The following is a 21,457-nucleotide window of genomic DNA, read 5'->3' on the forward strand; positions in this document are numbered from 1 at the left end:
TGATGAACTTCAATTAACAAGAACAGTAAGCCAGTAATGGAACAATAGGAGCCAAAGAGCCAGGTTAGTCCATGTAGGGACTATCCCATAACTACAGACTTGGATGGATTAGGTCTTTGTTTTTATTGTTGGCAGGTAGTGCTATATGCTAAGTTTACAGCCTGAACCCAAAGCTATGTTACATTCCCCACTGGTCTTAGTGAATGAATTAAGTCATGGCTTTGTCCTGTTTTGTTTAATATGTAGGGCCCCGCCATTAATCCAGTCAGAATGAAAATGAAAGCCCAGTCGGTGCTGAAGCCGAGTAGTCAGCCAGAGGGCCAAGGGAACAGAGACTAGGATCAGCTAGTTCCCAAACCATGACAAGTGGTTTTTATTGTTGTTGTTTTAAGATTTACTTACATAAGTTCATTGTAGCCGTCTCAGACACACCAGAAGAGGGCATTCTTGGGATCCCAGTGCAGATGGTTGTGAACCACTATGTGATGGCTGGGACTTGAACTCAGTACCTCTGGAAGAGCAGTCAGTGCTCTTAACTGCTGAGCCATCATGGCAGGGTTTTAAAAATTAGTAATGAGCAATTAGCATAGGAACAACAAATTTCTTTCCAAAGCCAGACATATCATGAGAAGTAAGTCTAAGCCTTTTCCATTTGTTGGATCATTTTGTGTTGCTTTAATCCAGGAACTTTTAATACCATTAGGTGCTGATCATCCTGTCTACTTAGTTTGGGAAGCATCAAAAAAGACATATTTAATCAAACAATTAGTATATGCCCACAGAGTAGTCTTGGGGGTCTTGATAGTATTGTTCTCCAAATGAATTAAAGCAGATCATTAATTTGGGCTTTCCCAGTCACAGTGAGTTTGGTCAGTCAATGGGCTGAAAAGTCTGGTAAATTCCTATCCATATGAGTGTAAAGGGGTCCAGATATCTGAACATAACAACATAATATAACATAATTGTGCGTGAATTCTGGCTGGGAGTGTTTGCCTCCATTCCCAAGGTCTGTGGCATAGAGACTGGTTCTCCAGGTTATTCCTGTTTCCCCAAGGCTATAATCTTTTTAAAGGAATTCTCCAGGAAGTTTCAGTTTCACAAAATCCTATTTTTACAATGGAAACTCCCTTGTTTCTGACAATTAGGGGGCTCAACTGCAGGGCATGTGTAGCATTTTAAGGTCTGTATTTCCATCTCAATAAATAAACTCCAATATTTTTCCTTGCTATAATACAGCTAGACATTAAAAGTGGGCGTCGATGAGCAAAGGTCAAAATGAATATGGATTGTTGGTCTGTAAGGTAATACCTTTCCTATATCTCAACAGATACAGTTCTTAGTTCCCAGGTCTAGGCGTTGAGGGGGTTAGACTGTTATCCTGTATTCAGATCAGATAGAAGAGTCAGGGAGTAGAACTGGAGACCCAGTGCAATCCTAATTTACATGGGTCTATAGTCAACAGACAGTCGGCCTCCACTTTTTGATTTGGGTGTGGTGTATCCAAGCTACTTTCACTGCCATAGGAATGGAGAAAATCAATTTTTAGTGTCCTTTCAGATTAGCCTCTCCCTTTGGCTACTCTCTTTGCCCAGACAGTATCATTCTGTGATAGTCCAATGAGTAGTCTTTATGGAGGACTAGAGTGCCTGTAGTGATTTGATAAAGGAATGGTTGGGGAATTCTGTCAACTGTAGTCCTGGAGCTGTGAAAGAAATGTAGAAGGTTTTAGTGAACATAATCTCATGATGGAGTACATCTTCCCCTATGTGAGGCTCATCTGCCAAAGTAAAGCAGTGGTAGGCGATCCTGATGAAAGTTCTGTTAAAGTTTTTGTTCACTTGTTCTTTTTAGATGTCCTGTTTATTCTTTTTACTTGGCCAGAACTTGAGTTCTAAATGGACAATGAAGTTTTCACTCCATGTCTAAAGTTTCAGATCAGGTGGGGAACACCCATCAGTCAGGCCAGATCTTGGTGAAGTTAGTTTTCCTAGAGTTTTGGGGGATCTTGCTCCCTCATTTGGACCCTTTCCTGGATAAGGGCTCTCTGTTTTGGATTCACTTGAACACAAATCAGACATCTGGCTGAAACGTGCTATCCAAGGCTATCCAGACTAGGAATAGCATACCTTGGACTGAGCAACTTAGAACATTTTGTGGACCCCAAATAAGTAAGTTGGTGAAGGTTAGTGACTTACTGTCTTGTAAGGTGTTTAGGGGAGAATGATCTCTTCCTCTGGTGTCCTACATCAGCCTGTAGATTTGAGCTGTGCATTATTTCTTTAGCATGGAGTCTCAGTCAGGAAAGGTCCTGGCATATCATCAGAATATCAGTAGACTCATTGTTCTTAAGACCCTTCTTCTGGCAGCCAAGTCAGAAGGCCGGCAATGGAGGACAGCAGTTCGTAGAGGGAATCTAAAGGCTCTGGGAGAGCCAAGTTTGTTGTTGTTGTTGTTGTTGTTGTTGTTTTTAAATGTCTTTTTCCTCAGTAGTGACAGGCCCTCTCACTCTACAGATCATACTATGGACATGCCTGGTACTAAAAGTATAGTGACTCTTCCATGTATTTGGTGGTGGACTTCCTTCTTCCCACCTGAGAGCCTGGGTCAGATTGATCAGTCCTGCTTTCTGGACTGAGGTACCTGGCTGGGCCCAACTTCAGTTAAATAAACTACTGCAGCTCCCATATACCTGGTTTCATCTTTCATCTCCTGACAGTCATGGACTAGCATCTGTGTTATCAGACAAGAGGGGAGCTGAATTGTTAATGGTAGGTTTCTCAATCCAGACTGTGAGGGTGCACCTGTTACTGGGTCACAAAGGCATTAGACAGCTAATGTTTTATTGTTTCTTAGAGGAGGGCTTCAGCCATGTCCTGTGGTGCCGTGAGTATCCAATCTTGGTCCAGAGTGACCTTGATTGTTTTCCTTCATTACACAGATGAGACATCCTGTGGCTACAGTAGTCATTCATTTGATTAGTTACGTCCCAGGGCATTTCCATGGCCTCAGAGTTTGGGGTAAGATCCCTTTTGTCTTTTGATTCATAGACAAACAAATGAAACAAATGTCCTGAGACATCTGAAGTTGCTAGGGGTGGAACAGAAGTCAGAACTGATTTTAAAGCCTCAAATTCTTTTGGTTTAGTCTCAAATTTAGATTAAGGACTTAGTGCCCTTAATGCATAAAGATGTGCTGATGTATATAGAGACCTTGCTATCTCCACCAACTCTGGTAGCCAAGGCAGCGGTATCCAGCTGTACTTAGGAACTCCTGAGCCTGTCTCCTTGTCTTTGGATTTGGGATCTGAAGGATAGCAGCTGTCATACTTTGAGACAGGCTCCTTTTGTTTTCCTTTAGCTAGTTGTCAAGGTAGGTTGCCTTCTACAGATTGTTCCTAGCCAACATTTTGTAGCCCAAGGTCTGTAACTCTCTCAGAGTCCCTCAGTGGCTCTTTATAATCTATTTTCCAGTAAACCTCTAAAAGAAGGGCAGAGATTCGGCATTTAGTGCCTTTAAATTCTGGGGCAACCTTGTTCAGCTATATTGCCCATGTAACCTGCTACAGTGTTTGTACATTTAAAAGCCAGAACTCACCTCTGCCAAGGGGAGGCTGAAGAATGCATGTTTTGGCTCTAAGATGGTATATACCCCTTTTTCTGGAAGAATCAGTTTTAAGCGACTCCGAGGTTCCATGTTTCTCCATAGGCAGAAGAGACATATTCTGGGGTGACTTGCAGGGCACTAGAACTTGTCTCTTCAAGTCAGGCAGTATGGACTGTAATTGACTCTTTTGTTTCTAAGGTCATTGGGTATTGTTTATCTTTTCATTGAAGGCAGAATTTTTTAGCTAGATATTCTTCTGACAGAAAGTGAGATACCAACATTTATTAGGTTTCTGTAAGTCTTACTCAGTCTGATTAGCCAAGAAGGTGAAGAGTGTTTCAGGTTATACAAAAGATCTTGCTACTTTGTTTGTTTATTGTTTATTGTTGCTGTTGTTCTTAAACACCTTTTTACCTTGCTCCAGCAACTGGAATCTACTTTAACCTTTTTTTAACTTTTAATTTTTTTTAATACTGAAGGGCACTTGGAAAACAAGAAATCTGTGTAGCAGCTGCCTTTAATCTTCCTATAAAGAACTTAATGAAATAGTTTGAAGTCTCCTTGCTTAGTGTTGGACAGAAGAGAAAATCTGTTCTGTCCAGGTTGTGTTGCCTGACAGCAATTTTCTTAACTAGACCAGGGACAGTGTTTTTGTTTTTGTTTTTCAGAGAATGGTGGGTGTTAGGGATCACTGGTTGAAAAAAAGACAAAGTTTTAAAGAGAAAGGAGTAGTGGAACTTTCTCACTTCCTTTGGGTTCAGCACAAGGGACCATTTCCCCTTTCCCAGAACTACTTAGAATAGGCACAGACAGAGTGGAAGGAGTACTCACCTGAGTAAACTATTTCCCCCTTCCTATGTGCATTCTGCTTAAATGGGGGAGGGGTGGGGCATGGATGAGAGTCCTGGCCCCTCCTCACCTCCACACAGGGACCAATCCACAGAGTGAGCAGGAGTCAAACAACAAAGCAAGCAAGTGGTCCTGCTCCTACAGTGTGCCAGGTAGAGGTTGTTGTGTTTTGTTTTGTTGTTTTCTCTGGGTGGCCTGGCAGAACTAGTAGTTTTCAGGTCCCCACCAGAAGGAAGCGTGGATCTTAAACCAGGTGGGGAAGAGTTTCACAATGGAGAAAGCCACTGGTCAATAAAGAAAACAAAACTGATAGAGACATAGAAAAACATATAGAGACAACATACACAGAGAGGCAGACATACAGTACAAACAGGTGGCCATCATACATCCATATACCTGAACTGACAGAAGGATCTAGTGATATCTCACATGGTTCCAGGACACTGGACCAGCTGCCATGTCCAACCTCCCTTACAAACAGAAGGCCCCTCAACTAGAGGTGACAGAACAGATGACCCAGTTGGTGTATCATGGGTGTTAGGGTTTAGCTGATGAAGGAAGGGCAACTTAGAGGATTTGAGCAAAGAAATACCACAAAGTCACACTATGTAATAGACTTCAAGGGAGAGGTTTATTGGTGATTGTATACAAAGGCTGCGTTTGAGTTGGGTGGAAAGGAAAAACAATGAGTTGGACCATGAAGGAACTGGGTTTTTAAAAGAATATAGCACATATACATCCAGAAAATAAATTACTTGTGATGACAATAGAAATGGGTTTTGATGGCTGGTGATGATGTAGCTGCTGTTGGTGGGTTACTGAAGGTATTACCAAAATTCCTTCCCTTATTCATTATAGAATGTGTGGAAATATTTAGGCATGACTTATGAGGCAGGAATGGGAACACTCTGCTCTTTGGACTGCTTCCTGCTTGTCTGGGGGTAGCAATATCTTTGGGACACTGTTGATCCTCCTCAACAGGACATATTTGGTAGTCATGAGTCTCTGGCTCTGTGGCTAGCAGTTGGTGATCCTGTAACAATAACTGATTAATTGATTAGAGATTTTTTTGAACTTGTCATTAGAGAAACATAGAGAATAAATTGATAAAACAGGGTACAATTAGTTAAAGCAGGAAAAATGAGAAGGAGGGGAACAGGAAAACAAGGATCCACTTCCAAATGCCGATCTCAAAAGCCTAGGTGCTGGAGAGGTCGTATTGTTCCTCTCAAAAGCCTGGGTGCTGGAGGGGTCGTGTTGTTCCTCTCAAAAGCCTGGATGCTGGAGGGGTCGTGTTGTTCCTCTCAAAAGCCTGGGTGCTGGAGGGGTCGTGTTGTTCCTCTCAAAAGCCTGGGTGCTGGAGGGGTCGTGTTGTTCCTCTCAAAAGCCTGGATGCTGGAGGGGTCATGTTGTTCCTCTCAAAAGCCTAGGTGCTGGAGGGATCGTGTTGTTCCTTAACATTTTTGGAGATATGAAATTGTTGAGTTTTGTTTTTTACAATACCCAATTGGTTGGCATAGAAGCAGCATTCTTCTTGGATGAAGAGGTAAAGGCCACCTTTTTGAGATGTAAGAAGATATGTCTTTGAAGGCTGAAGATGGTTTGGGGCACCCATTGTAAGTCCATGATGAACTGGGAAGATCAGGGATATTGTTAGTCCATCTGTCCCAGTGGTGACCCCCACAGTTATTCCTATAAAAGACAGAAAGAGTAAGATTTCAACTACCCTTTTATTATAGCAGCAAGTGAGTTAACAATTGGAATCAATAGGGCTCTTTTCCGTGTATTATCCCATCTTGAGGAAGAGAAATAGTGCAAATTCCTGATCAACTGGCAGGTAGGTGATGGTAGATTTGAGTACCAGAAAGAACTGAGATGTTATGGATGGTAGGCACTGGGGAGAAGATGGGTTGTCAAGGATTAAGGTTTTGTTCCAGTCTAAGGAATTTAACACCCCTACAAAATGTGCCCTTGATGCCTTAAAACAGTTTGCCATGCCAAATATATTGGAAAGGTAGGGAATTTTGGCAACACTAAACTTGGGCTGTTGGTGACTGGTGAGATAAGATTATTTGTCAAAATTATGGGAAAAGCTGTAAGCAGAAGTAGTGAACTAATACCAGGAGGAACAACTGCCAACAATCCCCAAAGCAGCCAGGCTAGATGATATTAAAGAGCCATTAGGCCAAGATCAGACTCTGAAGCAGAAGATGAGATGACAGGTTTGTATTAGTTAGAAGAGATGTTAACGAGCGTATGACCTTGGAGGAATACTGAATCACCTCCTCTGCCTCCTCTATCTTCAGGGGTTGAGTGGTTGAGGACATACTTTCTCTTGGCTTTAATCATGCTTTACAGGTGCCCGTGGCTGAGAAAAATGGTAAAGCTTACTGATAAAACCCATTTCCCATGGATCCCATGGATTCATGATATAGGAGTAAACGGCTCCATTTTGTTGATCTTGGGGCGAATCAGAATGAGGATAAATATGTGGCAATGGTATTGGCAAGACCAGTGTGTGTAGACTCCATATCTGTCTGGCTCCTCTTTATAATTGTCCTCTGTCAGTTCATAGCACAAGTTGTGAAAACAGTCAGTAAATGAAGGAATGGATAGGGGTGATAAGAATTTTAATTGGCTCCTGACAGCCTGCTATGGAGCAATTTCATAACCCTATATGAAGGGACTGTATGTTACAAGTGAGCATTTCTTTTTTTTTTAATTTTTATTGGTTATTTTATTTATTTACATTTGAAATGTTATCCTCCTTCCCTATTTCCTCTCCACAACCCCGATCCCACCTCCTCTCCCCCCTGCTTTTATGAGGGTTCTCCCTCACCCACCCACCCATTCCCGCCTTACTGCCCTAGCATTCCCCTACACTGGGGCATCAAGCCTTCACAGGACCAAGGGCCTCCCCTCCCATTGATGCCAGATTAGGCCACCCTCTGCTACAGGACATCCTCTGCTACATGTGCCACTAGAGCCATGGGTCACTCCATGTGTACTGTTTGGTTGGTGGTTTAGTCCCTGGGAGCTCTGGGGAGTCCAGTTAGTTGATATTGTTGTTCTTCCTTTGGGAACTCTCAGGGGTTGAGGTTAGTTGATACTGTTGGTCTTCCTATTTCATTGCCATACCTTTCAGTTCAATCAGTTCTTTTCCTCACTCTTCCATAGGAGTCCCTGATATCAGTCCACTGCTTGGCTGTATCTATATCTGTCTCAGTCAACTGCTGGAAGAGCCTCAGAGGACAGTTATGTTAGTCTCCTGTTTGCAAGTACAACACAGCATCAATAATAGTGTCAGGGTTTGGTTTCCACCCATGGGGTGGATCCCAAGTTGGGCTGGTCACTGGTCAGCCATTCCTTCAGTCTCTGCTCCATTTTTGTCCCTGCATTTGTTTTAGACAGCAACAGATATCCTAATATACCTAAGAGACCACGGATGCCAGTCCAGACCAGTATACCCAAGCAAAATTCTCAGTCACTACAGGGTATACTAGAAGGAAATTCCAACACAAGAGTAACTACACCCAAGAAAACAATAAACTTATCATCTAACAACAAACCCAAAAGAAGAGAATCTCACACACATAGTACGACCTCCAACAACAAAATAAAAAGAACTAATAATCATTAGTCACTAACATCTCTGAACATTGATCAACTCAGTTCCCAAATAAAAAAGGTACAGGTTAACAGATTACATATGTAAACAGGATCCATCATTCTGCTGCATATAAGAAATACATCTCAACAACAAAGATAAACACTACTTCAGAACAAAGTTGTCCAAGCAAACAGCCTCAAGAAACAATCTCGAGTTGCCTTTCTAATATCTAATAAAATAGGCATTCAACCGAAAGTAATCCAAAGAGATGGGGAAGGACACGTCATGCTCATCAAACAAAAATAATACACCAAGATGAAATCTCAATTCTGAATGCCTTATGCCCCAAATGCCAGAGCACCCGCATTTGTAAACTATACTAAAGCCCAAAACACACATTAATCCCCATACAGTAATAGTGGGAGGCTTCAATACCCCACTCACCAATGGGCCAGTCATCAAAATAGAAAATGAACAGAGACACAATGAAACTAACACCTTATGAACCAAAAGGATTCAACAGATATCTACAGGATGGTTCACACCAAAACAAAAGAAAAAACCTCCCTCTCAGCACCTCGTGGAGCCTTCTCCAAAACTGACCACACAATGTGACACAAAACAAGCATCAGCAGATGCAAGAAGATTGAAATCATCCCTTGCCTTCTGTCAGCTCACTACAGGCTAAGCTTGGACATCAACAACAAGAGAAAGAACAGAAAGCCCACATACTTGTGGAATCTGAACAGCTCCCCACTCAATGATAATGTGGTCAGGGAAGAGATAACAAAAGAAATTTAAAACTGTGAAGAATTCAATGAAAATAGTCATAACATACCCAAACTTATGAGACACAATGAAAGAAGCATTAAAAGGAAAACTCATAGCACTATGTGCCTTCATAAAAAAATTGGAGAGATCTCATACTAGCAACTTAACACACCTGAAAGCTCTACAACAAAAGGAAGGAAACACATCCATCAGAAGACAGCAGGAAATAGTCAAATGCAGGGCTGAAAACAACTAATTACAATAAAAAAGAACAGTACAAAAACTCAACAAAACTAAGAGCTGGTTCTTTGAGAAAATCAACAAAATAGACAAACTCACTAAACTAACTAAAAAGTGCAGAGACAATGTCCAACATTAATAAAATCAGAAATGAAAAGGGAGACAACAATAGAAACAGGAAATTCCAAAAACTCATCAAATCTTACTACAAAACACCTATACTTAACAAAATTGAAAAATCTGGACAAAAATGTGTGGTTGTCCAGACAGATACCATGTACCAGAGTTAAATCATGATCAGGTAAACTATCTAAGCAGTTCCATAACCCCTATGGAAATAGAAGCAGTCATTAAGAATCTCCTAACCAAAAATCCCCAGGGTCAGATGGTTTTAGTGCAGAATTCCACCAGCCCTTCAAAAAAGAGCTAATACCAATACTCCTCTGTAACCTAAAAATGGACCCAGAGAACCACTCAAGCAGGCTTTAGGAACATCCATACTTTTCATCCTAGTAGCCCATAATTAGGAATCACATTTGGGTTGGCTTGTGTTGGACTGTACAGGCACATGGCCGTATAAGTGGCCTAAGCCAAATGAGCTAAAATCATATCTGCACTTGCCCTGATCTGCCACATGCCAAAGAATAGGCTCTATTCTTCCTGGCTTCTGTAGGACAGACAGACGTGGAGCCAATGCACCCATATACGTACAATGAAGATTTAAGGAACCTGATTCTTTCTTCCCCTCACTACTCTATGTTCCCATATATTAAACTTGTCTAGGAACACAGGAGAGCTGTGAAAAGAGAACAATAACCCTTCACTGGCCAAGTAAGAGATGACCCTGAGTAATTTACCTGCACTGCCCTGGAACTTACAAATCCAGAATATGGCGGGTGTAAGACAGTGTAACATGTTGATGGGGCTGAGTGGGGTCTTTCATATGGAAGGCATACTATACAGGCAGGCACCCTAAAAGCCTATGATATATAGAGACATAGATATTTCTACAGTAACAGATTGGCTATGGGTAATTGCCATATGTCTGGCACCTGTGTGGAGATCCCAGGAGTATATGCAAGTATCATAGGAACAGGACAGCAGTGTGGAGGACTCATACAGAACATCTAACATCTTAGACCCTGGGAGAGAGTGTTGAACAGCCCTCTCTTGAGGTCTCAGATTGTGAGGTGAGAAGGACCAACAATAAATGCTTCTTGTCAAAAAAGAACTTAGTAAAGGGCTTATGGCCATAGAACAGACACATATTTAGTTTAGATGCTGTGTAAGAACTCCTCGTGTAGACCTAAAGCAAAGTCCGTTCAAGAGAGACAGACCTTGGTGCATCGTGTTAAGGGTGTGACTGAATAGATCCTGTATTTGTGGTTATTACTCATTTTATTACAAATTTCTTTACTTTCTTTGTTTTTCTTTTTCTTTCTTTTGTTTAGTTTTATTTTTTTAGGTATTTGATCCAAAATAAAATACCCAGGAGATAAGAGTTCTCATGGAAAACTCTTCATTTACTCCCATTTTACCCTAATGAGCCGACAATGTGGTGAAAGTGTTCTGTTTTGGTCAATGGCTGTACTAACACATAACTTAACTGTTTTGCTGGAGTTTTCTTTTTCTTTTCTTTTCTTTTTTTTTGTTTTCTTTTTTTTTTTTTTTTTTTTTTTTTTTTTTTTTTTTTTTTTTTTTTGATTTTTTTCATATTATTTTCTGTTTAAAAAATTCTGAATTTGTTCCATTGAGATGTGTATGAAGATACATGCCACAGCACATGTGTGAATGTCAGAAGACAAGATTGAAGAGTGGCTTGTCTCCTGGGTATAGATCTCAGGCCCTCAGACTGCGTTCCACATGCCTTTACTCACTGAGCCAACTAGGAAGTTCCTGTCACAACACTTGTGTCTACTCTACCTACTTCAGGATATTGGTTGTCATAGCTCTATTTTCATTGTGGGATAGAGAATACTGGGTACTCATTCTTGCCTTATTCTTGGCAGCATCTGTCTACTGAACTTTAAAGAAAAATTTATCTTGAGGTAGGGTCTGGCTATGTTCCCCAAATATTTTACACATTCTGTAGTCATACCAGACCTTTCCTTGTGGTGCTCTTGCCTCACCCTTCCATGTCCTGGGACTCCAGCACTGCACCACCAGTCTTACCTCTAAATTCATTTGAAAAGTTATTGATATAAATTGTTTTCTTTTAAGAAGTAGCTTAACTAAATGTGTTTTAATTATGGTTTTTAAAAATGCACTTTTGTTGTCATTGATATTTCCTTATTCCCTATTATATTATTCCCATCTGTACTAGCCTTTCTTTCTAAGCCCTATCTTTCCATGCATTAATTCTCTTCTTTCCATTTTTATGTGTTTTTGTTTAGGATGGAGGTGAGCCTTTTGAGAGCCAAGCCCATGCAAGGCTTTCTCAGATACCCTGCTGAAAACACCAAGGGAATATTACTTTTGTGTCCTGCCAAAGGGCACACTTACAAAGTCTGCTACTTGAGCCAGCATCTTGAAGGAGTCAAGAGAACCAGGCTCTTCAGCCTGAGCATTTGTGGTTATCAGTCTCGTGGCCACTGTGTACTCACTCTATAGTATTCTCTCTCTTTCTACCAACATTGCTAAATTATATTTCTGCTGACTATTCTATTTTCTACCTGCAAGTAGTGTATCAGAGCTGTATATCATCTTTATTTTCCATTCATTATTTATTTATTCACTTTACATCTGTATCTCTGCCTCTTCTCTTCTCTTCTGACAGGTTAGAGGCCACCACTGGGTATCCCCTCACCCTGACACATCAAGTAATTGCAGGGCTAGGTGCATCCTCTCCCACTGCATTTCTTGTAGACAGGATAAATTCTGGACCAAAAGGTTTGTGGGTGTCCTAGTGCCCTTATCCCTTCACTATGGGTCCTGCCTGGCTATAGAAGGTGCTTCTTCAGATTCCATATTTCCACTGATAGGAGTTTCAGCTCAGGTTACCCCCATAGACTCCTGGCGCCCTCCCCCAAACCACATCTTTGGCAGGTCCTAGAGATGCCCCCCACAAACCCCCATGAAGGGCAGACTTCTATTCGTTTTCCTGGCCCTCTGGCCATCTCTCCCGTCTCACCCCATACATGATGCTGATCCCCCCCATTCTCCCCACCATCCCTTCTTCCACCTAGTTCAGTACTTCCATCTATCTTCTACGATTGTTATCCAAACACTTCTAAGTGACATTCAGGCATCCTTGCTTGGGCTTTCCTTCTTGATTGGCTTCTTTGGGTCTATGCAGTGTAGTGTGGGTATCCAGTAGTTTATGGCTAATATCCATTTCTAAATGAGTACATACCATGCATCTTCTTTTTGGTCTGAGTTACCTCACTCAGGTTGATATCTTCTAGTTCCATTCATTTGCCTGTAAAATTCATGAGTATTGTTCCATTGTGTGAATGAACCACATTTTCAGTATTAATTCTTCAATTGAGGGACATCTGTGTTGTTTCCAGTTTCTGGCTGTTCGGAGTAAAGCTGTTATGAACAAAGTTGACCACAATTCCCTGTAGTATGGTGAAGCATCTTTTTGTTACATTCCAAGAAGCAGTATAGCTTCACATAGAACTCCCAAGTTTCTGAGGGACTGATTGATTCCTAGAGTGGTCGTTTAAGTTTGCATCTAACCAGCGATGGAGGAGTGTTCCCCTTGCTCCACATCCTTGAGTTTTTTAATCTTAGCCGTTCTGATGGGTATAAGATGGGAACTCAGCTTTGTTTTGATTTGCTTTCCCTGATGACTAAGGACAGTGAACACTTATTTAAATGCTTCTAAGCACTTAGAGACATCTCCATTGAGAATTTTGTTTAGCTTTGCATCCCCTTGTTAATTGGGTCATTTGGTTTGTTGATGTGTAACTTCTTGCGTTCTTTATAGTTTGGATATTTGCACTCTGTCAGATGTAGGTTTACTGATTATCATTTCCCAGTCTGCAGGGCTGACATGTCCTTTGCCTTACATAAGCTTTTCAGTTTCGTGAGGTCTCATGTATCAATTGATAATCGTAGTGTCTGAGCCATTCGTGTTCTCTTCAGGAAGTTGTCTCCTGTAACAATACAGTGTCTTCCTATAGCAGAAAGGCTATTTCCTGCTTTCTCTTCTATTAGATTTAGTGGGTCAGATTTTATGTTGAGGTCTTTGATCCACTTGGATTTGGCATTAATTTGTATTAATTTATTCTATCAGTTTATTCTAATTTATTTATAACTTCTATGCCCTGAGATTCTCCCTTCCATCTCTTGCATTCTGTTGGTGTTGCTTGCTTGCATCTGTAGTTCCTGTTCTCTTTCCTAGTTTTTCCATATCCAGGGTTGCCTCTATTTGTATTTTTTTTTTATTACTTCTCATTTGAGAACCTGGCATTCTTCTAAAATTCTGCACTTTTGACACTTTGAAATTCAGGTGTTTTATGTTGAGGTCTTTGATCCACTTGGATTTGGCATTAATTTGTATTAATTTATTCTATCAGTTTATTCTAATTTATTTATAACTTCTATGCCCTGAGATTCTCCCTTCCATCTCTTGCATTCTGTTGGTGTTGCTTGCTTGCATCTGTAGTTCCTGTTCTCTTTCCTAGTTTTTCCATATCCAGGGTTGCCTCTATTTGTATTTTTTTTTATTGCTTCTCATTTGAGAACCTGGCATTCTTCTAAAATTCTGCACTTTTGACACTTTGAAATTCAGGTGTAGGATCTGTCTGCAGTTAATTCTGTGCAGGTGTGAAGTCTGTGTTACAGACACATTTGCATGTAAATGCCACAGTGGTCCAGTCACCTGTGTTAGGCCAGACTTAACAGAGTTTCCTGGCCTTAACCAGCAACATGTATTCTCTTTTAATTTTTTGTATTTCTAAGCTTGCTTTCATGTTCTGTTGATCTCTTTATTCGTTCCCAGACAGTGTAGACTTTACTCCAGCTGTATTTGAAGTTTTCAAGTCAGATAATGTCATTGTGTTTAGTATTTACCCAGTATTATGTGTTGATCATTTTTCATTCAGGATTTTCTTTTCTCATCAGTTTTCTCTTTTTAGTAGTATAAATTGTTACACTTTTTGTTGTACATTTGTTAATCTATAGCTTAAATTCTAGATTATTGTAATGTAATATTTCATAACAGGCAAGATGGCAGTAAACCACATTGTTGCTTTCTACTCAAGGTTAGCTCAGCTCCTTGTTAAAATGAGCCTATCCTCCATCAGGCACTAGTCCAAGTGGAATCCACACCTGTCAAAGGTTACATGTATAATGCTACAGTCTTTTCTTTTAAAAGGCCCTTTTATGAGGTTACCATGAATATAGGAGGAGATGGTACCACCGTCATGGCCTAGGCAGGTATACTCCTCATAGCTAAGGAAGAGAGGAAAGATTTCCATGGCCTCAAGCAGAGACAGTTGAATCCATCCGTAAGTCTTATCACACAGATTGTGGAATCAAGTGTTGCCATCCATGGGTTTCACTGTCTCCTCAGTCCTCAAACATAAGATGTTGCTTGGCCCCATTTTATCCCAGGTGAGTGTGGTGTGGATTGTCAGCAAATAGATTTCTGAGGCTCCTCCACATTGGCTAAAATTCAAGACTTTCAGGTTTCAACTTGTAAAATACTTGAATCAAATTTGAAACTTTACTATGCTTGTGTGGCACTTACGTACATTTAGAAATGTATCATCCAGGTGGCATCATACTCTCAGCCCTACTCCTGCCCACCATGATGCTTCCTTTCAAGGTGATGATAAAATAATCCCGTCACTATAATCATATCCAAAGGTGATTTCTTAGTCATAGTGCTTCCTCATATCTCAGAACAGTTACTAAGACAGGTTGTTTTTACAACATTTTGACATCTTTATTCTGTGCATGTTCTGTGATACCAAGTAAGGCTAAATGAAAGAGTAATGGACTGATATCTGAACAAAATATTCAGTTGTGTGACACACTTACTACTCATGACTTATATAGGTTTTACCCTATATATATATAGGGTAAAAGAGCAACTACAGGGGCAGAAATTAATGTAACTTGTGTGGTTTGGAAAGAAAAAGAGGTGTAGGTAAATGTGCTGAAACAAATTGAACAATTATCATGGAGATTAGAGTTGTTAAAGAGAAGACGCCTGCTCTTCTTTGGACATATAGAAAATGTGTTGTGAGAGTACTGCACCACCCAACAAAACTTTTAACTATGAAAGGAAAAGGCAGGGTGATTTCTAGTTCCAGATAGCAATTCATACTGAACCTGCTGCTACTTTTTTTCCAATGAGGCAGAATCTACCCCAAGCTAGAACTTCATTTATTGTTATCATCTATGTGGTATTTTCCCTTGAAAGAAGAAATATGCAAATTTCAAGGGTCATGGATTCTTCCTGTGTGTATCAGCACTATTTGATCCATATCTGGCAGAATCTGATCCTCAGTGGAGAGACTGGGAGATTTTATTAAAATGAATCAATGATGATTCATTTTGAGTTGTATTTTGAGACCACAAGATGTTAAAATACCAGAGCTCTGAAACAACTGCCATGAATATCTGCATGTGGGCTGTGGAAGAAGGCACAGCATGGGGTGTATGAGAAGTTGCAGACAGAAATAGCTATCTAAGCCTTTTGAAACCGAATCCCCAGGTGTCAGACCCCAAACTACACAAATAGGTGTTTGCCCAGCAGGGCTCCAGTGTTACCTTGGTCCAGTCTTTCTTTCTTCACAAAGAAAATGGGTATTCTGTGCCATTGTCTGTTGGGAAGATACAATTTGTGTTTTCATTTTTATAAGATGTCAAAGTTAAGAGATTGCCTTTAGTGTCAAAAAAGACATTGGACATTTCAATAGTGTTGCAACTGTGGCACAATATGGAGATCTTTGAAGTTAGGATAAATGCATTTTGTATTATGTGTTACTGTGAACCTGTCATGACTGTGTGAAAATGTCTCCCAGCTATGATGATGCATTTGCACTTTTGTCTCGGGTTTGTTGCATGCGTTGGGATGGTTATGGTGTCTCTAGGGCGTGGATGTTTCCTGGAGGAATTTTAGTCTCTGTAGATTGGCTTTCAGTGTTTATACCCTCATCACATTGTCTTTTTTATGTGGTTAAAATTGAGCAGCCCACTTCCTTCTCACACAATCATACAATTATCACCATTGCAGACTCCGTCCCTAAATAATGTACAGTAAAATACATGCAGTTTTTCTTCAGCAACTATTTTAGTAACCTGATATTTTTCATACTTACATTTTTGTCTTATAGAATTAGATTTTTCTACGTGTTGAGCATTTGCTATTGTTTTGAGCTTTACCTACATATTCATTTTTGATCTTTGGTAGAGGATATAATGTTTTACACCAGGTTAGCATGTATGCATGATATTAATATTGATCTCTGATTGGATTGTAGGTGTGTAACATTCTCCCTACTGTACTGAATGTTTTTAGTTCTTAAAAAAAATTTTAAACTATATGCATGAGTCTTTTGCCTTATTATGGATGTGAACCATGTGAAAGACTGGTGTTCATTGAAGTCAGAAGAGAGCATTGGATTATCTTGTCTTAGACATAGGAATGGGTGGGAGCCTCGAAGTCAGGGCTGGGGACTGATGCAAAACCAGTAAGTCTTCTTCATTGTAGCATCATCTTTATATAGCCTATTGTTTTTGCTGCTGATGTTGGTTTTTTTTAATTACAGCCATCATTTACTAATTGAGAGGTTTTGAGAACTCTTTGATCTGTAAATCAATAAATTATTACAAATACATTTTTAATAAAAATATATTATCCTTAGAGTTTGTACTGAGTTACTACAGTTTTCTGATAGATAAGTATATTTCTGTAGTGAATGTTTCAATCTTTTGAGAAGTTGACTTTAAAACCATAGAGATTCTACAGTCTCTGCCTCCTGAGTTCACTACACCATTTCTCAATCAATTTTTGAAGTTAATAATTTTAATAGAATTTTGCTGAACCATTTTCAATAATGCTGCTCTTCTTGTATGTTTCTTTGTATTTTACTAGGCATTTCTCCTACAATACCATATCATATTCAGAAATTAGAGAAATTATTTTCCTTTTCTAGTTCCTTCTAAAATAAGTAAGTGATTGTATTTTTAATCTCTATGAATTAATATGTTCAGCACACAAAATTATGTAAATACATTTTCAATGAAGTGTACATTTACAATGGCACTCTTACAATTTCTATTATATATAGAAACTTTACATATAGTGTAATATATAGAAAGTTTACATACAGTAAAAATATATAAAGTATACATATATGTGGTATACTTTAGGATGCGGTGACCTATGAGGATGTGCATGTGAACTTCTCTTGGGAAGAGTGGGCTTTGCTGGATTCTTCTCAGAAGAGTCTCTACAAGGATGTGATGCTGGAAACCTACTGGAACCTTTCTTGTATAGGTAATTATGGGAATTTCCTTTCACTTTTTAACTCAAGGCCACAAGTCTTTCTTAGAGCTAGGTGCTCTTTTGTGATTTTGATTGTGAAAGTACAAGAATGTGTTGCATACATCAGGCATCGCTCTAAGGTTCTCTGAAGATAATAATGTCAATTTTGCATAATTTCCAGTAATGTACATTTTTCTGGTACTGTATTTTAGGCTACAGTTGGGAAGACCACAGTATTGAAGATCATTGTGAAAGTTCTAGAAGACATGGACGGTAATTTTAATGTACAAGCCAATTCATGTTCGCCCCTGAGGATATTTTAATGTGCCCTGAAGTTTTAATGAAAAAAAATAGTGCAAACAAGCACAGCTTTGTGAGGATTATTAATTTCTCACAACACCTTATACCTCGGTGTCCAGTAGCTGACTAGTGTTTGCAGAGTATTCTACTAAGAAACAAAGAAGGGGAACAAGGCATTAGGAGATAACATAATTTTAATCATAGCCACATGAGAACTATGTTTTGTAACTCTCCATTCACTAAGTTTTATACCATTCAAGTATACAGAAACCATACACATTGATTAGGGTTTTATTGTATCTCCAAAACCTTTTATAAGCAAATCAAACTAGTTTAGTCAGAGGGGCAGTTTATGAGTGTCAGGAAGGTTGTTGTGGTCGAGAAACTTGAATCCCTATACCACATGTCTGAGGAACAAAAAGTTAAACTGGGAATGCATTGTATACAACTTTTCTTTGTTATTCTTCCTTTAATAGGTATATCAAAAGTCCTTCTGGGGATAAGCCACGTGATCCTAAGGGATATGGAAAGAAGCAGTGTACCTCTCTTTTTCCAAAAGTGCTTAAAAGATATTTAGCCAACCCAGCTAGGAGAAGATGGGGTGAATGTGATACAAGTTTACAAGTAATTGGTTTTACAGATTCAGTGGGAATACATCAAAACACTGTCATTGCAGAAAAGCCCTATGAATATGAGGAATGTGGAAAATCTTCTATCTGTTCTGGTTCATTTTGCACATGCATTATGAATCACAGTATAGGAAAATACTATGAAGGTAGTCAGTATGGGAAAACTCTGAATTCTTCCAATTCTCTTCAAAGACATGAAAAATATCATACGGGAAAAGGATCTGTTAAATGCAAGCCTAGTTGTAAAATCTTTACCCATTACAAGTATCTTCAAATATACAAGAAAACCTATAATGAGCATCTCTATGAATGTAATGAATGTGATAAAGTCTCTTTAGAGTTACAACAAAGAACTCATTTGGAAATGAAATCAAATGAATATAATCAAGAAGATAAAGTCTTTGCATGTCACAGTCATCAAGTAGGTAGTACTAATACTAGGGAGAAAAAGCTTAAATGTCATCAATGTGGTAAATCCTTTGCATGTCTCAGTCATCTTCAAATACATGAAAGAACTCACAGTGGAGAGAAACTCTATGAATGTAATCAGTGTGGTAAAGCCTTCACATGTTTCCGTACTCTTCAAATACATAAAAAAATTCATACTGGAAGGAAGCTGTATAAATGTAATCAATGTGGTAAAGCCTGTGCAAGTAAGAGTGCTCTTCAAATACATGAAAGTATTCATACTGGAGGGATACCCTATGAATGTGCTCAATGTGGTAAATTCTTTACACGTAATAGTACTCTTCAAATACATGAAAGAATTCATACTGGAGAGAAACCATATAAATGTAATCAATGTGGTAAAGCCTTTGCAGATAACAGTGATCTTCATAGACATGAAAGAAATCATACTGGAGAGAAACCCTATGAATGTGCTCAATGTGGTAAAGCCTTTGCACGTAATAGTACTCTTCAAGTACATGAAAGAATTCATACTGGAGAGAAACCATATAAATGTAATCAATGTGGTAAAGCCTTTGCACATAAAGGTTGTCTTGACAAGCATGAAAGACATCATACTGGAGAGAAACCCTATAAATGTTGTCAATGTGGTAAAGCCTTTGCATGTAAGAGGTATCTTAAAATACATGAAAGAACTCATACTGGGGAGAAACCATATGGATGCACTGAATGTGATAAAGCCTTTGCCAGTAGCAGTCAGCTTAAGAAGCATGAGAGAGTTCATACTGGAGAGAAACCCTATGAATGTAATCAATGTAATAAAGCCTTTGCCAGTAAGACTCATCTTAAGATGCATGAAAAAATTCATACTGGAGAGAAACCCTATGAATGTAGTCAATGTGGAAAAACTTTTGCATATCACAGGAGCCTTGACATGCATGAAAGAAATCATACTGGAGAGAAACCCTATGAATGCAGTCAATGTGGTAAAGCCTTTGCATGCAAGAGTCTTCTTCACAGACATGAAAGAACTCATAATGGAGAAAAGCCCTATGCCTGTACTCAATGTGGTAAAGCCTTTGCAAGTAACAGTCAGCTTAAGATTCATGAAAGAATTCATACTGGAGAGAAACCCTATGAATGTAATCAGTGTGGTAAAGTCTTTTCAAGTAATAGTCATCTTAAGGTGCATGAAAGAATTCATACTGGAGAGAAACCCTATGAATGTAGTCAATGTGGAAAAACTTTTGCATATCGCAGGAGTCTTTACTTGCATGGAAGGAATCATGCTGGAGAGAAACCATATGAATGCAGTCAATGTGGTAAAACCTTTGCATGTAACACTCTTCTACACAGGCATGAAAGAATTCATACTGGATAGAAAGCCTGTGAATACAATCAATAAGGTAAAGCCTTTGCATGTCTTAGTAGTCTTCAAAAGCATGAAAAGATTCACACTGACAAAATGCTTCCCAGGAAATTAATAAATGAGATATATTCTGTATACCACATTAATTTTCCTCACTGAGCTCTCTCACTGGTGCATGAGTAAGATTAGAACAATTCCATCATTAAAACATTATCTCCTTTTCAAATTGTAGTGATAATGTCTTCCAAAGGTAAAGGAATGCAGGACTATTTGAATAATAAAGTCTATTTGCAAATGAAAATGATATTCATGCTGTCATTTTTATACTATATTACTTTATTCTGACAATTATTTATTCTTAACCATTTCTCAGAAACACAAATGAATGCCAGAGAATTGTATCAGGGAGTAAAAGTTATTGGTTCTAAGCTTGACAACCTGAGTTCTTTCTCTTGGATACCCACCTTATTCATACAAGTTTTTCTCTGCATACTACATTTTGGGGTTATATGCACACTGACATACCAGCACATAACATAAGTATTGCTGAACTGAAAATAAGGGACAATGAGTTATGGCACATGAACACTATGGCACAGTTTTATACATACAGTTAGAAAGTTTTAAAGAGATGAAATTAACAAAGCAAAAAAATGATCCAAAATGTTGAGAACATAGAATACCTTTACCAGTTGTGATTAATACATTGTGTGTGTGTGTGTGTGTGTGTGTGTGTGTGTGTGTAGTGTGTGTGCATAAGTCCATATATTCAAAATGGATCTTTTTTAGTGACTTGTTTTATTGCATTATGATACAAAAAGATATATAATTTCAATTTATCTGAATCTGTTAATACTTAAAAATAAATTTTAAGTAAATAGAATTACATTACATTCTTTTCCTTTTGTACCCCAACTCCTCCCAGAGACTCCCCCCTTCAATACCTGCCATACCTTTCATTTTTTGTCATATGCTTTAAAATTTATAAAATATTGTAACAATAAAAATGAGTATTATAAAAGTTATTTGATATAAAACAACAATCAATTGAACAGTCTTATGTAGATGCTTGTCTACAGTAATACTGGAAATACATACATTTTTCTCAATATAAATTTTAAATAACTCCAAACATATTAACTGTATATTTTAAAATACTACATCACTAGTAGTCTTTTTACATGAACATAAATAGATAAAGTTTGTTTGTTTGTTTTGTTTTTAGTAGAGCT

At 38.8% G+C, this 21,457-nt stretch overlaps 1 protein-coding gene across 1 annotated transcript in view; it reads left to right on the forward strand.

Annotated features, from left to right (window-relative positions):
• The window catches only part of LOC116076139 (zinc finger protein 709-like), a 21,412-nt gene extending 886 nt beyond the window's left edge, over positions 1–20,526 (forward strand). Inside the window, exons 2-4 of the mRNA XM_031349758.1 lie at positions 17,405–17,531; positions 17,732–17,792; positions 18,296–20,526. Of these exons, the coding sequence (XP_031205618.1) occupies positions 17,405–17,531; positions 17,732–17,792; positions 18,296–20,237 (2,130 nt within the window). The 3' untranslated portion in view covers positions 20,238–20,526. The remainder of the gene's footprint in view (positions 1–17,404; positions 17,532–17,731; positions 17,793–18,295) is intronic.
• The last annotated feature ends 931 nt before the right edge of the window (positions 20,527–21,457 follow it).

The sequence above is a fragment of the Mastomys coucha genome, unplaced genomic scaffold, assembly GCF_008632895.1.
Source record: "Mastomys coucha isolate ucsf_1 unplaced genomic scaffold, UCSF_Mcou_1 pScaffold4, whole genome shotgun sequence".
In the NCBI taxonomy this organism is placed as follows: domain Eukaryota; kingdom Metazoa; phylum Chordata; class Mammalia; order Rodentia; family Muridae; genus Mastomys; species Mastomys coucha.